Genomic DNA, 16397 nt, shown 5'->3' on the forward strand with positions numbered 1-16397 from the left:
TCCTCAAATCTAATTACAGCCTCAATAGCTCCTGAGGATTTGGCTTCATGAAGTGGTTCATAAAACCTTCCTTGTCATTATGCCCACTAACACCCTTTGGTCTCATGCACTGATAAGGGCTTGTGTGAGCAATTTTAAATGAGCTGATAACATGCAGGATGCTCCAGGCACAGCCAGGTGTCCTACAAAGAGCAGCCTCCAAGGAACAATTCCTGATTACCTGGACAGACCTGGCTTCCCACTCCCCTGGGTCCCACCACAGGTAACAGCTCCCTGTGCTGGGGCTGGCACGGGGCCCCAGGAGGGTCACCAGCAAGGGAAGGGGGCACAGGACACCACCAGGGATCCCCCACGGGCAGCAGGGATGGAGCCCCAGCACAGCCCTGCACTCCTGAGCACACAGCACACCTGAGAGAGCAGGCAGAGCTCTCAGCTCTGGAGCCATTGCCTCTCCAAAGTCACAGCCTGGAGAGCACACAGTCCCTTCCTGCACATCCTGCCCACCCACAGCTCTGCCATCATTACTTGCCAAAAAAAGTTGAAGTCAGGTTAAGAACATGTTCTTTTTCTTTCCCCAGTCCAGTAACTTCTTACAAAATCCATTTGAGGCACCACAGGTTTTTCCTTTCCCTTCTGGATGCTTGTGTTCTCAGGCACCTTTTGACAACTACCATTAATTACTGTGATAGATGGACACGGCACCTTCCATTTCCACAGCCAAACCAGCAGAAGCTTTGCTTTCTACCATCAAAAGCAGCAAGCCCAGCTGTGAATGTCACCCTGCTCCCTGCAGAACAACCAAAGCTTGGTCAGCCTCAGTCTTTCCCCTGTAATCTCATGGACAACCTGAGCTGGCATCTCTTGCTAGGAACCCATTGCTCCTGTTTGGAGGAATTCTCAGTGTTCCTGACCCACCCTGAGGGAAAATGGCAATGCAGGACCCATAAAACACACCAGTCTGAGAACTGGAGCTGACAAACTTGTGCTCAGGGAAGAGAAGGGATGGCTCCAGCCCAGAGCTGGACTGCAAATCCACCTGTATCCTCAGCCCCACTGTGGCTTCCCAAGCCCTGATACCTCTTAGATACACTACAAATTAGATGCTAGCACACATCAGGGATGCCTATTACAGAAGGCCAAGAGATTGGGAGAAGCAAGGGAGGAAAAAGTGGTGGGCTTGTTGTGCTTAATATTTTTTTCCTCACTGTTTTTCCCTTTAAAGCATATTTCCTCTTTTGCTCCTTCTGTAGGTTGGCTACCACACTACCTAAACAAACAGGAACCAACTGAGCACCTCACTGGGAGGACTGAATCGGACAGAAGATACAAGACACCAAATCTATCCAGAAAGAAAAGAAAGCCACACAGGTGACCCTCCAGAGCCACTACTTACTCAGCAGCAGCACAGGCAGAACCTCCCAGGCCAACTTCCAGATCAGCAGGAGCAGTTCAGCATCTTATTTCCAAGGCCAGACCCTCAAAGGTGACAAAGCTGCCTCACTTGCCTGGGTTATATGCTCAGTGCTAACACCACCAGGCCTCCCTAGTGCCTGTAATGTGATTGGGAAATATGATACACCTGTCCTGAATTAGAGGAGATGGGTTTATTTCAGCTCACGGATGGGTGGAGATCAGATCAGCTGTGAGAAATTCCTTTTATTGTGTGACTTGTTACTTGCAGTAGGGTGAAAACATCTTCTAAGGTGATCTTCTGCACTCTGAGGGATATCTTCTTATCTCTAATGCAGTTTATACAAACCAAATTGGTTTTTACTTCCAGCAGCTTTCCCTAGAAGAAAATCAAATTGAAGATGCAACGGCTGCGATCCTTCACGCTGAGGATCCATTGCAGACACACCAATGCATGCTCTGGCAGCACACAGCTGCAGAGACAGCATGAGCAGTGCCTCTTATCAACACATGGGTCCTGTCCAAATCAAGGTTTCATGTCCAGGGCACTGAATAATCCACTGCCACACTGTTAATAACAGTTCCATTAACAGAAGTGAAAGTATGTAGTAACCAGATAAGCAAACTCCTTTTAACCCCTCCAGCGTTCTGGGGCAGCCATTTCAAGCACTGGATCAGTTATCAGCCAAAGTAAATCTCCCCTGGAGGTGCAGGGTGCTAATCTGAGATCCACCCAGACTCTCTGCACCCCTGGGTGCAGGTGTTTCCATGCTCAAATCATTTGAATTGTCCTTGGTTGCTCCCCACCCTCCACATGTTGTAAACCCATCCACCCCTGCAGTGTCAGCCAGTGCCTCCCACCACTGCCAAACCTCCAGGAAACCTCCTTTGCACCTTGCCTTCTGCACAGATCCCAAGGATTAGTAAGGAGGTGGTAGCAGCCTCAGTATGGGAAGTGCTCTCTCCCTTGTTCTTCTTCTTTTGGTGAGATGATCATTGCTGCACATCCTTGTTGTCAGTGGCCTCAGGCAGCTGGAGTCCAGTAAAACTTGGAAAAACCATCTAAATTGTGTGGGCTTAGGCCAAGACGGTCAGAGATCATGTCAGTAATACCTTGGATCTGCTGTGACCACACATTCATCTCTGGTACACAACACAGGCTGGATGTCCATGGGGACGATCCAGGAATTGTCAGCAGGATCAGAACTCATGAAAACTGCTCAAAGTGCTTGTAATGCTGATTCTTCTGAAAACATACCAAATGCCAGCACTCCACCACAGCACCAGGATGCCAATCTCCATTAGAAGAGGCTCACACAACTGTTCCAAAGCTGTGGAAAGGAGGCAGTAGGTTTTTATCTGCCTGCTGCAGAGACACAGACACCTGGATCCATCAGATATTCAGGACCACCAAGTCCATGCTGAACCTGACACGAGCACAGCTGGGGCCACAGGAGCAGTGCAGAGTCTTGGGTTCTTTCAGAAAACTGTGGAGGGGGGGACTTTGTTCAGGTGCTGTGTTATAAACCTGTCCCCATGGTGCAACTCTAAGTCACTTAAAAATGGTCCTAAATAGATTCCTACTGACTTGCAGACTCCTAAGCCTTTCACCCTGGGAACAGTCCTAATTTCGCAATATCATTCTTTTATTGCACCTATCAGGTTACATACAAACTTTCAGTGCTCCTTCTCCTTTATTTTCTCTTGGGTTGGTTGGATGGCTGGTTGGTTTTACAACTGACAATTTAACCCTCTGCAGTAGCAGTACCTTGTCTGGACACTTTTTCATGTAAGTCACAGGAAAATGAGAGACATCGCTCATTGTGAGGGATACATAATTATTACATGTGTGCTTACGCAAAACCCAGACATGGCTTCTTCTGTACATCACACAGAACCAGTTTGGGTTTCTTTAGTGCCCAAGCAGTATCAGGGAAAACAAAACAGCCCCCAGCTCCACAAAGGAAGCATTCTTACCTGTAAATTTATGTGTTGCTCTTTGTCAGCTCTGTGCTAACATGCAGCTCCATTTGAAGCTTAATTAGACTCAGTTGGAGAGGCAGTAGCTTGCAACAGGTTTTTATTCTTACAGGGTTCTTGAAGGCACTTCCAGTGATAAACAGAACAGTGGACATTGGGAAAACATCCATAAATCTGGAAAAATGCCACTGGATTTCAGCATGTAAGCCTCAGCAATAAGCCTCAACATAAGCTGGACACCCATACCACAGTCTAACTCTGCAGCCATGTAAAGCAGCTGCACATTAAAACTGGTGCTGGACTGATCATTCAAAATCAATGTAGCCAGAACATTACTGAGCAGCAGAAGTTTCTCCTGTGGCTTGTGTGAAACCTCATTGACTTTGCTTCCTTTATCCCTTCTACAAACAATACTAACCCCCAGCTTTTCACTGAAGCTTTTAAGATCTGCAATGTGAGCAGTGCAGATTGCACGGCAGAGTTGTGACCAGAGCCACGAGGAGCAGCAGCCTCTCACAGCACAGACCCTGCTTTGCTTAGGGCATGGGGCTGGGCTGGCCCTGCCTGGCAGCTCTGCCCCTATTCCCTCCTTCCCTGCCCCACAGGATGGGAGAGACTGACTGAAGGGCAAAAGGGAGAAACACTTGTGAGTCAAGATGAAGTCACTGATGAAGGAAAAAGAAATTAAATTAAACAACCCCAAAAACAACCAAGTGATGCAAAGGCAGTCAGTCATCACTTGCAGCCTGATGCCCAGCCAGACAGGGACCTCCCGTTGCAGAACTCCATCCAGTTTTACCTCTGAGTGTCACATCCTATGGTGTGAGATGTTCCTTTGGTGATTCTGGGGGAGCTGTCCCAGCTGTCCCCCGTCCCAGTCCTTTCCCCAGCCTGCTCACAGGGGCAGCAGAGTGAGAGATGGAGAAGACCTTGGTACTGTACAGGCACTGCAATAACCAAAACATTGCTGAGTGTTACCAACACTGTTTTGGTCACTACTCTAAACCACAGGACCTCACAGGCTCCTCATTAACTCCATCTGAACCTTTTTATCTGTACAGACAGATAAAAGGGTCCATGTTGACTGCCAGCCTAGCACTGCTGGCGTTACACGCAACAAAAAACAATCCTTGGCTTTTTCTCTCTTCAAAACACCTGCTCTTCACTAAAATTTAGGGCAACTGTGGCAGGGAAATGAAGTAAGCCATCCCAAGCCACTCCTAGGAGCAGGAGAAGGGATCAGCACTCAGGCCTCTGCTTGTCTTGAACCACCACCAATTCTCCAGTCTTCATCCACCAGCCCCATTTTGCTGTTGCACTGCTGGATAAACAAAGATCCTTGAATTCAGTTTCCACCTCCTTACCACCAAATAACCACCTCAACATGTTGTAACCTGAGGCTCTGTGCACAGATGATTTGTGCTTTTACCTTATGGTACTGCACTGGTGCAGAGAGAAGATGAGCATGAGACACCTGGAAATCACACAAGCAGCAATGTAAGGACTGCAAGACTTCTCCAGCCCAACTAAAACCAGACAGATTTCTTCTCATGGGAACATGGATCTCCTTTGAGAGGGAGAGGATGTGCTTTTTTTGACTTTTTCTGGTGTGTTTTGGGGTAGCATTAGTTGGCTCTTTAAAAGCCAGTTCCAGCCTTGAGTTTCCTGCTCTGAATCTAAATTTCCCAAGGCACAAGAAGTGACTTACCTGGAGATCATAAAGGCTGTCACAAAGCTCAACAGCCAGGATTAGAATCATATTTTCTGCTTTATCTTATGTTCTTTCAAGTCATTGCAAAACATTACCAAAAAAAAGCATTGCCACCAAATGATGCTGGGGCTTAAGCAGCACTGGTGTGGGAGCCCATCTAGATCCCAATCAGTCACATTGTGCCTGCTCACAGCATGGCAATCATTTGTCTAGGCATTGAAAAAACACAAAGCAAGAAAAGTTCATCTGTTTTCAGCGTATTTTAATAAAGGGAAGAAACCTGACGGTACAAGTTGGATTTCAGCAGCGAGTTAACCTTTTCCCTGACGCCATGCGAGGTTTCTCTGCAGTGGTGTCAGGCAGATTTGCTAAAAGCCACACTGGGGTTAACTCTGGAGACTGCCAGACCATGGCCAGCTTTATATAAAGCTCCCCAGGAGTCAGGCTGATACTCTCAGGCTTCTCTGAAAACACTGCTGATCCATAGGGATAATCTCATTTCCTGGACCATGAAATAAGCTGTAGCCTAAGGGTTACAGCTGATGGCTGTGTGAGACACCATCACCAGTCTGACAAGCGCTGCTGCTCCCCAGGTCTGGGAGGAATGTGGTGGCTTTTGGGCCTCCAAGAGACTTGGCTGAACTTGGCTGCTGCTCTCTGGTAAGGGACACCATGCTTATGCTCCCCTCTCCACTGTCCCTAGACACAGTGATCACTGAGAGCATGTTTTGGAACAGGAGGGGTTTGCTATAGCATTTGTGTTTCCCAAAAGGCAAGAGTGCTGCAAAGCTGGTCAAACAACTCCTTCCAAAAACACATCCCTGCAGATCCCATGGGTCCAGGTGCCCAAGCACACACACATGTGTAGTGAGGTAGCTGTTTCTGCTAAGGCAAAGAGCATTTAGAGAGCTTTGGCTGTCAGGAGAACAGAGATTTTCAGCTTTGGTGGAAAACAGTAAAGCTAGATAGGTCTGAGGTCCTGCTCAGAGTGTACCTGCCAGGTGCTGAGCTTCCAAACCCATGCCAGGCTATTCAGCAATTTGAATTTTCAGAGTTGAATTGCCAGGCAGTGGGCACAGTGCAGGTGTGAACGTGTTAAGCTTTGAGCTCCTGGGAGCTGCCTTCCCTTGTAAACACTAGACAGGGAATTACCACCCCTTGCCTGTCATCACCATTGTGAGGAGAACATGTGATATGTCCCTGTTCAATTAAAAAGGAGCCCAAGGTCGCTGCCCTCCTTTGTGAAACGGGTCCATTCCTTCTGAAGCGCTCCCCTTTGTTTCCTGGCAGAGTGGTGGCACAGAAACAATGCCACCTCCCACCACGAAATGACAGCTTGCTCCAGCCCTCTCAGAACAGAGGCCCTTGAGGCTGGCACCAAGCGAGCTTGATGAGGTCAGTAATCACTGCAGCACATGAAAAGCATTTTGCACCAGTGACCTTTTGCACATAAAGAGCTATACTAGTTTTGCTTATAAAGCCGGGAAGATTTATACACACGGCTTTCTCCCAGCACTGAGGGAGGAGAAACTGAGGCAGTAAAATCCTGAAAGCCAGCAATTTATTCAAGAAGGGATGCTGAGAGCACTTGAAGGCTTAAAGCTTATGGTATTTCACCTGCAGTTTGCAGCACAGGAAACAAAGGATAGGATTTTCACTAAATCCTAGCATTTTTAGACAGAAACGATGTATTTTTTTTTTAAGTCACATTGACGGTCCTGTGGAAGTTCTCTTTGAGAGCTGTTACTACACAAGAGCTGTGTGTACCTGTTACCTGTGGCTGTAGTGACAGCTGCCCTGAAAGACAGGCTGGAAAGGACTTTCTATTCCTAACACCCCTCCTGAGCTTGTCTGTCCTTCTCTCCCCCCAGTTGCACACAGAGGCAGCACCTGGCATGATCTCTGGTAAAAGACATCTCCAAAAGCTGGGAAATAATAATATAAATAAAGGAAATAATTTCTGCTATGCTAAGTGACTTGGAGACACCGGGACATCGTAGCCCAGGTCACCCTGCTCACCAGTGTGAATGGGGAATCCCAAACCTTTTCTTCAGTACTTTACATTGTGGGCTACAAGGTAACTGGGAAGCAAACCCAGGTAATATCCCTCTTCCTTTCTTGGAGCAGTCTCTAATTTTAATTAAAAATTAAACCTTCACCGTCCCATCAGTAGCAGCATTTTATGGGAGTCCCTTCATCTGTAGTTTGGAAACTGGGAAACAGAAATATGACACAATTACCTACAATTAGCAAAAATATTACTTTTATGGAAGAAAAGTGAAAATCTGAATTAGTCCAGATCTGAAGCAGAGCAGTGAGAGACACACAGCAAAATTTTAGGGGATTTTTCAGTGACCCACGGCCTTCAGAGAGGAGAAATGATCACGTTACTGCCTTTCCTCCCAGCTTGACAGAAATGTATATCCTTTAATCTCCCACAGTGAATCCTCTGTTTGCTTGGGCTTTGGAGATTCAACAAGCGCCGTGTGCAGTTAGCACAGAGCAGGATTCCCCCTTCACTCCCTGTTTTGATCCTGGCCACAGCCACCAAGGACTGCTCTGCCTCTGGATACACAACAGGGACGTGCATCAGGCACCAATTCAGAGCTCCACCCATGCTGTCTGCAGAAAACAGAAACATTCACAGCAAAGTGCAAAAATAATTCAGAGTCTTCCACTTGATCCCTGGCGATGTTTCTGAGCATCCCTTGGCGCATCTCACCTTGTGCACCCACCTCAAGCCCCAAGAGCTACTGAGATGCTTGTTTTCCTCAGCCCAAGTCTCCTTTAGGCATTAAAGGCTCTTCTACCTGTGTTTCCAGGGAGATTAATCAATGCTGTGCACGCTGAGGTTCTGCGTACCCCAATACCCCTCTAAAACACTTCAGCCTTGTTTTTCTGCCATCCCTCCTCCTTGACCATCACCAGCTGCATGCCTGGCGGTCACCATCTGCTGTTCCACCTGGAGTGCAGTGTCCCATTTTTATCTGGATGCTTCTCCTGCAGGGTTTGGATCCGAGCCCCATCCGGTGCCACCTCAGCCGCGCATGGCCACGTCCCGGTGCCCGTCCTGCAGCAGGTCACGACATGAGCATGTCCCAGCGCTGGCTCATGGCTGTGCTCTCACAGGGGTTGATCACCAGCTCCCTGATGCTCTCGTGGGTGTCCCCAATGCTCTCAGTGTCCAAGCAGAAGCGTGTGGCTATGTGCTCGATGTGCGACCCCACCTTGCCCCAGCGCTGCGGGGAGACGATGACAGGAGAAACAGGTGAAGGAGCTGCCTGCCCACCCTGCCTTCACTGCACTGCTGAACTTCAAAACATCAAGGCCACAGCTGCCATCAAGCCCCTGTGGCCTGATGCTGGCAAGTACGAGGTCCCCCAAACCCACATTGTCACTGTGGTATTTTATGAAAAATCCCTTTGCCGGGATTTCTTCTCCTGGGAAGATGAGAAGCCTCACCTTCTCCGTGTTGTGCTCCTCTGGAATGTGATTTGGAGAACCGTTTACCCAGCATGTGAATTGTTTTTACTTAATGACCAGCTGTGTCAGGCTCTCTGGTCAGTCATGGGTTTTTAGTATTCATTCTTGTCTAGCCTTCTGATGTCTCCTTTCTCTTTCTCTAGTATAATTTTAGTATCTCAATATAATATAATATAATATAATATAATATAATATAATATAATATAATATAATATAATATAATATAATATAATATAATATAATATAATATAATATAATATAATATAATATAATATAATATAATATAATATAATATAATATAATATCTTAAAATAAGAAATCAGCCTTCTGAGAACTTGGGAGTCAGATTGTCATCTCTCACCTCATCCTGGGGACCCTCACAACACCACAGCACACACCAAGCAGAGCATTTCTCCCATCAGCAGCACATTCATTTAACTCAGCCTCTGCCTGGCTTCAGGGAGATAATATATTACTAACAGCTTTTTCCCCAGGTCACTGGTTCAAATGCCAGCTCAGTGATTAACTGCAGGGAAATGTTAGCATCTGCTGCCTGACTGGCAGCCCATGTGAACTAAATTGCCAGTTTGGGTTTGACTTCTGCATTGAAGTGTCCAGATCACCACCCTCACTAATAGACATCCTTATCAACACACTCATTTAAGAGGCAAAGGGCTGAACAGGCCAGAGTCTGTACTCCCAAACTGACTGTGCTTCCCAGATGAAGTCAGAGCACAGGCCATTTAATGTGCAGTAATACTGTGATGAAAGAAAGGGAACTTCAAAGGAAATATGGGGGATCAGTGAAGAGGGCTCACCTGCTTGTTGTCACCTTCTTTACAAGGTGACAGCAGCACCTGGGAACCAGGGAAGAGCGTGTACACAGACAGACAGAGCTGCTGCTGGCGCACGTGGTGGTTGTATGTGTATGTCCATTCCTGCACAGAGGAGGAAAAAGAAAGGTGGTGAGAGAGCAGTGCTGATTCTTTCTATTCTTTTACCTGGAAAACAAACACTTTGGCTTGGATCCTGCCCTTTGCAAAATCAAACACAAACCTCACTGACTTCAAGAGGCACCAAGAGAAGTCATTGGGATGTTTCAAGCCTCCCCAAAATTGCAGTTGTCATTGAGGGACTGCAGGTACCCCAGAAAATGCCTACAAAAGCTGCTGGAAGAACATCTTTCATGAGACAAAAGATTCCATTGCCAGAACTGGACTGTGGTTGGAGAACAAAAGGATGGGAAAAAAACCAGAAGAGAGGCAGGAACACTACCAACCACACAATGTGCAATCCTATTTTTTCAGGGAAGAGCAGCAGAGATGCTTTGCAGCTGTCAGTGGGAGACAAGAGGTGATACACAGCAAATGCCTGCAACTCCGGGGGTTCTGTTCCCAAATATCACAAAAGTATCACAAAAGAGGAAAAGCTCTGCTTTCTATCAAGGCACTAGGACCAAATTTCAAAGGTTTGCTGAAGTGGTTGGCTGTAATCATTGCTGCTCTCATTCCACTGGGCTATGCTGGAGGTTTTTTCCTTTTGCTGCTTTTTCACGTTCACCGGTGTTTTATCAGCTTGTCGGCCCCAGAAATAAACTCTGGAGGAGCAGAGACTCTTTGTCCTATGTGATGCTTACCAAACTACAGGAGATCTCTGGGATTGCCATCTTTTTCACCAGTGGATGTTTTTGGGAGAAGAAGAGGAGCAGCTGATAGACTGATGAGGATTTGCAAATGTACTGGACAAAGCACCATGGATGTACAGACACAATGCTTAGCCCAGGAGTGTTTCACAGAAGTTTACTCCAATATTTATTCCAGCTGAACATTTTCTGTCACTCACCTGTGCTCATATTACCCAAGAGCACCTCCTGAGAGAATCCCAGCCTCTCAGGCTCCCTGTTATTTGTGTGTGTGCACAAGCAGACAAGAGCTGGTTTGGCTGATGGGAAACCACAAGCCATGCTTTTACATAACCCTGGAGAGGGACTTCTGGACCAGGTGTTTTGCTTGTAACTTTCTGTGAGCATCAACTCTGAAATTAGAAAGAGCAGGGGGCTGGAAGGGCTTTGTGAGGGCTCCCATCCAGGGTGCAAAGCAGGATGAGCTTCTGCTGTGTAAATGGCTCTGAGCAGCAGATGGAAAGCAGTTTCTGAGCTGTGGCAGGGCAGGTGAGCAGGGCTGGAGGACCAGCAGCAGGCTGGCTTCACTAACATTGCAGTAACCCTGCCAGAGACAGCAAGGACAGGGAGCATAAGGCTTCCCACAAGAGACCCCAGGAGCCATGGCAGATGTTTTAGCAGGGTACAGGCTATGAAAACTCTGAACCTGCTGGGAAAGAAAAGGTGCAAAGAGGAAGCAGAACAGCTGGGAGTTCAGCTATGGAGGAGTCAGAGCTCCATGAGAAGTGATGTGAGCAGCAGTGTGGGCAGTGGAGGGGAAGGCAGTGCTCAAACATATGGCTGTTAGGCTGGGGCTGGAAAAATGGGGCTCCTGGGAGACTTCAAGCCTTTCTGAGTGCTGGAGGGGAATGTGAAGAATGGCTGCCCTGCTCTCAGAGCTGGGATGCCTGCAGTGCCCCTGACTTTGAATGGTGGAGGTTCTGGGTTGCATTAGCATGAGTTATTAGAGCAGGGACACGCTCCTGGTCCTTTGGTATTTGTCACAGTCAGCAGCTCTAACTCCTCTCCTCAACTTCAAAACAGACAGCTACAGGCATTTAACTCCTGGGAATATAAATCCCACTTTCATTCAGGTTCTTAGCCACCTGGAAGGGAAAACATGCTTTTGCACAGCAGACCCAGCTCCACAAGGACTTCACACTGTGATCCTCATACTCTGTGCTTCTCAGCCCACTATTCCCCAGCAGCTCATGGAAATCAAGCCTGGCTTTCTGAACAGCCTGCCCACAGCCTCCTCAGCAAGAGCTGCCCAGGATCTGGGTACATAACAAGCATTCATTTCCAAAGCTCCTGGCAACCACTTTTCCCTGTCACATGGAGCAGGGTTTACCTGATCCCACAGTGAACACGTCCCAGACATCCCCACCACGCAGGCTGTCAGCTGCTGTGTAAACCACCAGCCTGGGAAATCAGGAGCCAAATTAGTCCAGCATCTGTGAAGAACCAAACCCTACGGGGCAAGCTCCAACATCTGTTCTTGGCACCCACGCTGCTACAAGCTGCTCTGGAAACCTGCTTTACATTTTTAACCAATTGCTGGTCATTTTAGCTCAGGACAGGGCTGGAGCTGCACCCATGAGGCTCCTCAGCAGCAGCCAGTTAATGCTGTAACTTGTGTGAATGTTGAATTCTCCAACTAACCCAGGCCATGGGACTTTTTTGTTTGTTTTACATCTTTACCTTCTTACTTCACTGAGGTTATCTCACAGAAGAAGACTGCTCCTACCAGAGGTTCTCCATTATTTTTTTTCCAGACCAGGCTATGTTCAAACCCTCAGAATATTCACATTTTCTCAAGGCAGAGCCATCCTCTCACCCAGCAGTGGACTATGGGACAGGAAGGGTGGTGATAACCATTTTCCTTGAGCTGTTGTTCATCCTAACAAGTGAGGGCTCCAGAGCTGGATGTTCCACATCCAGCAGCAGTTCCACAGCTGACACTGGATCCTACCCTCCTGCCCCCAGGCTGTCCTTCCTCTGTCTTTATCTCAGCTGACAGATTTTCACACAGCTCATCTATCTCGGCAGAATGGCTTTTTATGGAAGCCAGCCCTGTTGAAAATGTTTTATCCAGCTCTAATCATGTCTTCTTCCCTTTCAGCCCTAGATGAAAGCCAAGGAAAATTATGCAGAAAATGAAGAAATTTGAAGGGGAAGGAGGAGGGAAGTCAGTTGAACACCACAGAATCCATGAAGGACTTTGAGTTAAAATATATGCCCATGGCCACAGAAATTTCTTTTTCTTACCCCTTATCTTCCCTTATTTTTATGAGTTGGGATTAATTTTTTTTCTTTTTTTTCCCCATGAGGAACTACTTTATCTCCTAATCCCTGGCACAATGACATGGCCAGCAAAGCAGAGGTTGTGGTGGATGGGGCAGCCTATGGCACTCCTAAGGAGCCCTGCAAGGAGCCAGCCTGGCTCCAAGGCTGCAGAATTGCCTGAGCAGATGCCATCAGTATTTAGAGCTGACCCTGGGCCAAAGAAAAACAGATCTATGAGGTTAAACAAGATTTCCTGCCTTTTCAAAGGCAAAGATGGAGGCGTGGTGGAGCCAGGAGGAAGAGAGTGAACTTGGTGAAGAGAGCATCACCAGCTGCACAGCACAACCAGCAACTCCCTTCCTCCAGAGCCTCAGATAACACCAACCCCTCATCTGGGGCTTGTGACTCTTTCTCAAGGCTTCAGCATCATCTGAGCCGGCACCTGTCACTGCTACTCAGCATTACTGTGAACTGAGGAGATTATTTTCCAGAGTGACCTTTGGCTTGGCATAGCCTGGCTGGCAGATGGAGCAAGGAGCCCCTCAGCCCAGAAAGAGCAATCCCACAGGAGCCCAGCATTCCGTGACAGCCAGGCCTGTGCTGCCCAGAGAGGTCAGCCGTGCCCTAAAGCAGGGGTAGGAGCAAGAGAAAAGCTTTTCTGAAGAAGGTGGAGCAATCTAATTATTCAATTATCCTCTTAAAAATCCCAGGGAAGGACTTGCCAAGGCACGAGTCACCAGAGGATACCGACGTGCTGCCCTCATCAAAGACCCTGGGATACAACTGGCACTTCCACACATCTCAGGAGAGGGATAGCGAAGTACACCAGGTGCCCAGGACTGTCTCTCTGTTCTTCTAAAGTTCTTCTGATGTTTACAGTTTTGTAATGGAGTTTCTCACGCACTTTTCATGTAAATAATCATTGTTTTGCATTCCGTTCTGGAAGAGGAGAGAACTGATGGACTGTTGGTTTGACCAGTGTAGATACAGAGGTGGCAGTTTCATCCTCCAATCCACAGTCACCTTCAGAATTCTATAAATACCAAGGTCCAGAAATAAATGTGCCTTTTTTTTGCCTTGGACATCTCAGCAAATGTCGTTCATTTCGTGTCGTACTGTGACACAGGACAAGCTGGGTGCAGAGATGACACTGCTGTCCCCTGCTCTGCTCACCCAGCCTGGCTCCCACAGCTCCAGCCAGCCTACAGCTGGGGCAGGTCATGCCCATGGAGGAGAAGAACAAAGGCTTTTGAGGGGAGGAGGGTCAGAACAGAATGTTTATGGTTGAGATGTCTCAGGAGGGTCACAGTCTGGACAGATGCTAAATGCTCTCCAGAAAAAGGCCAGATTTACTCAGCACACAGAGGACCTCAAGCCAACTGGGATGAGCATCAAAGCCACACCAGGCAGGTCATCACACTGCCTTTCCTTCCATCACTCTGCCTTTTTTTCCCAAGAAGAGCCAAGGTCATGCCACTCAAATGCAGTGGCAGCTGCTCAGCTGCAAAGCCCAGGTATTTTGGGGTGCAGGCCCAGGAAATGGATGCTGCAGCCTTTCCCCTGTTTCCTTGCTTGTCTAAAAGATGCCTGAGCTTTACATTCCTCTTGCAGTAACTGCTTACACGTGTGTTGTATCCAGGTCAAAGCATCTTCAGATTTTTTATCTGAAGTGTGTCAGGTTTCCTGAAGCTGCTAATGACTTAAATAAATCCCAGTCAGATGTCTTTTCCAAATTCTATGAACTAATACCAACTGACACTTGGTTTGAAAAAAAAAAAACCCAACTATTCACATCTTCATTAGATAGATGAGGACAAAATTATGATCAATTATTTTCCCTCAGATGCATTTCTCTCGTGAAAAACTAGATCAATCTGTTCATTTAGCAAATGAGACGCAACAAGGCATGGAGGGCTCCAGTGGGCAGGAGCACAGGCAGAGCCAGCCGTGCCCTGGGCCCTGCACAAACATCTCATCATCTTCTCTAGCTCAGAAGCACCCTGACAGCCACCCTGAGCTCCTCAACCACCTCAACCACCCTCTGAGAGCCATCCCAGGGGACAGAGCCCACCCTGACTGCTGCCAGGCCTTCTGCAGAGGGAGGAAAGGGCCCCGTGGATCCCCAGGATGGGAAGACAGAGCTCTCCTACACAAAGATGAGGGGTCTTCTTATGCCTCAGTGCCCCTTTCAGTAATTCAGGACCAACACCAGACACCACCAGGGAGGTATTTTGAGACCTCATAAGGGTGCAAGTCTGATTTCACCACTCATCTCAATTTACCCCAACTATGAATGTAGCCAGAGGTCTCACAACGCCCTTCCCCTATACTACAGTTAGAAAATCCTAAAATAAAGAGCAGTTGATTGCCATCGGACAGTCCTGTGCCTCTCTCCTCAAACCATGATCTTCTCACACCCAGTCTCAAGACTTCATGCATATAATGTTGGTAAAGGGCTGGGGCAGCCCAGCAGGGAGACAGCTACAGAAAGGCAATCAAAGCAACCAAATTATTGCTACTATAATAGTGATAATAAAGAATTTGGACAGCCAGGATATTTTCACGGTACTTACTGAGTGCCAAGGAAGCACAGCTTTGATTTAGCTAAGCCTATTTTTCACAAAATGAAGCTTAGGGTAAACAAGACGTGACTTCAGTGCGTTAAAAGTGAAGATTATTGCTCTATTCTGGTATATCAAATGCAAAACCAAGTAGCATTCAAGACTGCTGCATAATCAATCCTACACAGCCTGGTGAGTGTAACACCCACGTCATCCACAAGTTCAGGTGGTCTTGTGGCAACTGAGTCATTAAAATATAAGTTTCACAAAAAAAGTTTAAATATCCTGCTTTAATCTGAACTATTCTCCACGGGTAGAAGTAACAAAGAACTATCCTAGAAAGACAGAGAAAGATAAAAAGGAAAAGGCTTTTCTCTGTTCCTGCTGTGTACTGTGTGCAGTCATCCTGCAATCTGTTTGTAGTGCATTTTTCTGTTCCTTTGCAAAGTCAGTCCTGGATGTGCACAAGAAATAGAGTTGCCATCCAGTGGGAAGTGTTGACCTATTGCAAACTGCTGCAGAATCAGAACAGGAAGATGAAAAGTTCGTGGCGTGAAAAATTCCGAAAATTTACTGCACAGAAATGTCAAAACAAAATGTGTTTGGTAGGAATGAAACAATCCAACTTGTTGGCATGACATTTCTCATTTTAAAATACCACATCAAATTGGTATTTCAGAAAGACCAATACCATTTCATTTTGAAACACTAACTTGCAGCAGCATTTTTCATTCTGATTTTCCCAGATTTTTTTTTTAGAACAGTAGATTCATTGGAAGCTGCTATTGTTGTTAGAATACTTTTCCTTTCTTCTGCAGAGCTAGCCCTGAAAAACATGATGACCTGCTCTCACCAGCTTGCTGTTCATGTGAAAAGTCCATGCAGCAGTGGAAGAAAAAAAAACCCAATTCTGGAACATGGAAACCAGAGAAAATGTAAGAAGCATTACTGTGTGGCACTTGCAATTATATTAACTACATTTTCTGAACTGAACTAATATTCAAGTAGTCATTGTTGATTTTGCCATGCTGTGAAACAGATATTAATTTCCTGCCTACAGACAGGCATGCAACTGCATTTGAAAGAGATGCACATAATGACATGCTTTGTTTGCACACACAAATCAGGGGTATTTTAAGCAATCTCCCCAAGCTGGGCTTTTCATATGCACAGCTACCTTGTTTGAATATGTAACCACGAGGGTTAAGGACGTACAGTTGAGAGGAAGCATGCACACCACACCATTTCCTACTGAATTATTTCATGGCAACCATGGAGAAGCAAGGGATTGTTATCCTCCCTCTTT

The 16397-nt window shown here is 46.9% G+C and overlaps 1 protein-coding gene across 1 annotated transcript in view; it reads right to left on the reverse strand.

Annotated features, from left to right (window-relative positions):
• Positions 1-7709: 7709 nt before the first annotated feature.
• GALNT14 (polypeptide N-acetylgalactosaminyltransferase 14) overlaps positions 7710-16397 on the reverse strand; it is a 96613-nt gene continuing 87925 nt past the window's right edge. The window contains exons 14-15 of the mRNA XM_058021346.1: positions 9403-9522; positions 7710-8340 (exon numbers count right to left, since the gene is read on the reverse strand). Coding sequence (XP_057877329.1) covers positions 8182-8340; positions 9403-9522 — 279 coding nt within the window. The 3' untranslated portion in view covers positions 7710-8181. The remainder of the gene's footprint in view (positions 8341-9402; positions 9523-16397) is intronic.

The sequence above is a fragment of the Melospiza georgiana genome, chromosome 3, assembly GCF_028018845.1.
Source record: "Melospiza georgiana isolate bMelGeo1 chromosome 3, bMelGeo1.pri, whole genome shotgun sequence".
Taxonomy (NCBI): domain Eukaryota; kingdom Metazoa; phylum Chordata; class Aves; order Passeriformes; family Passerellidae; genus Melospiza; species Melospiza georgiana.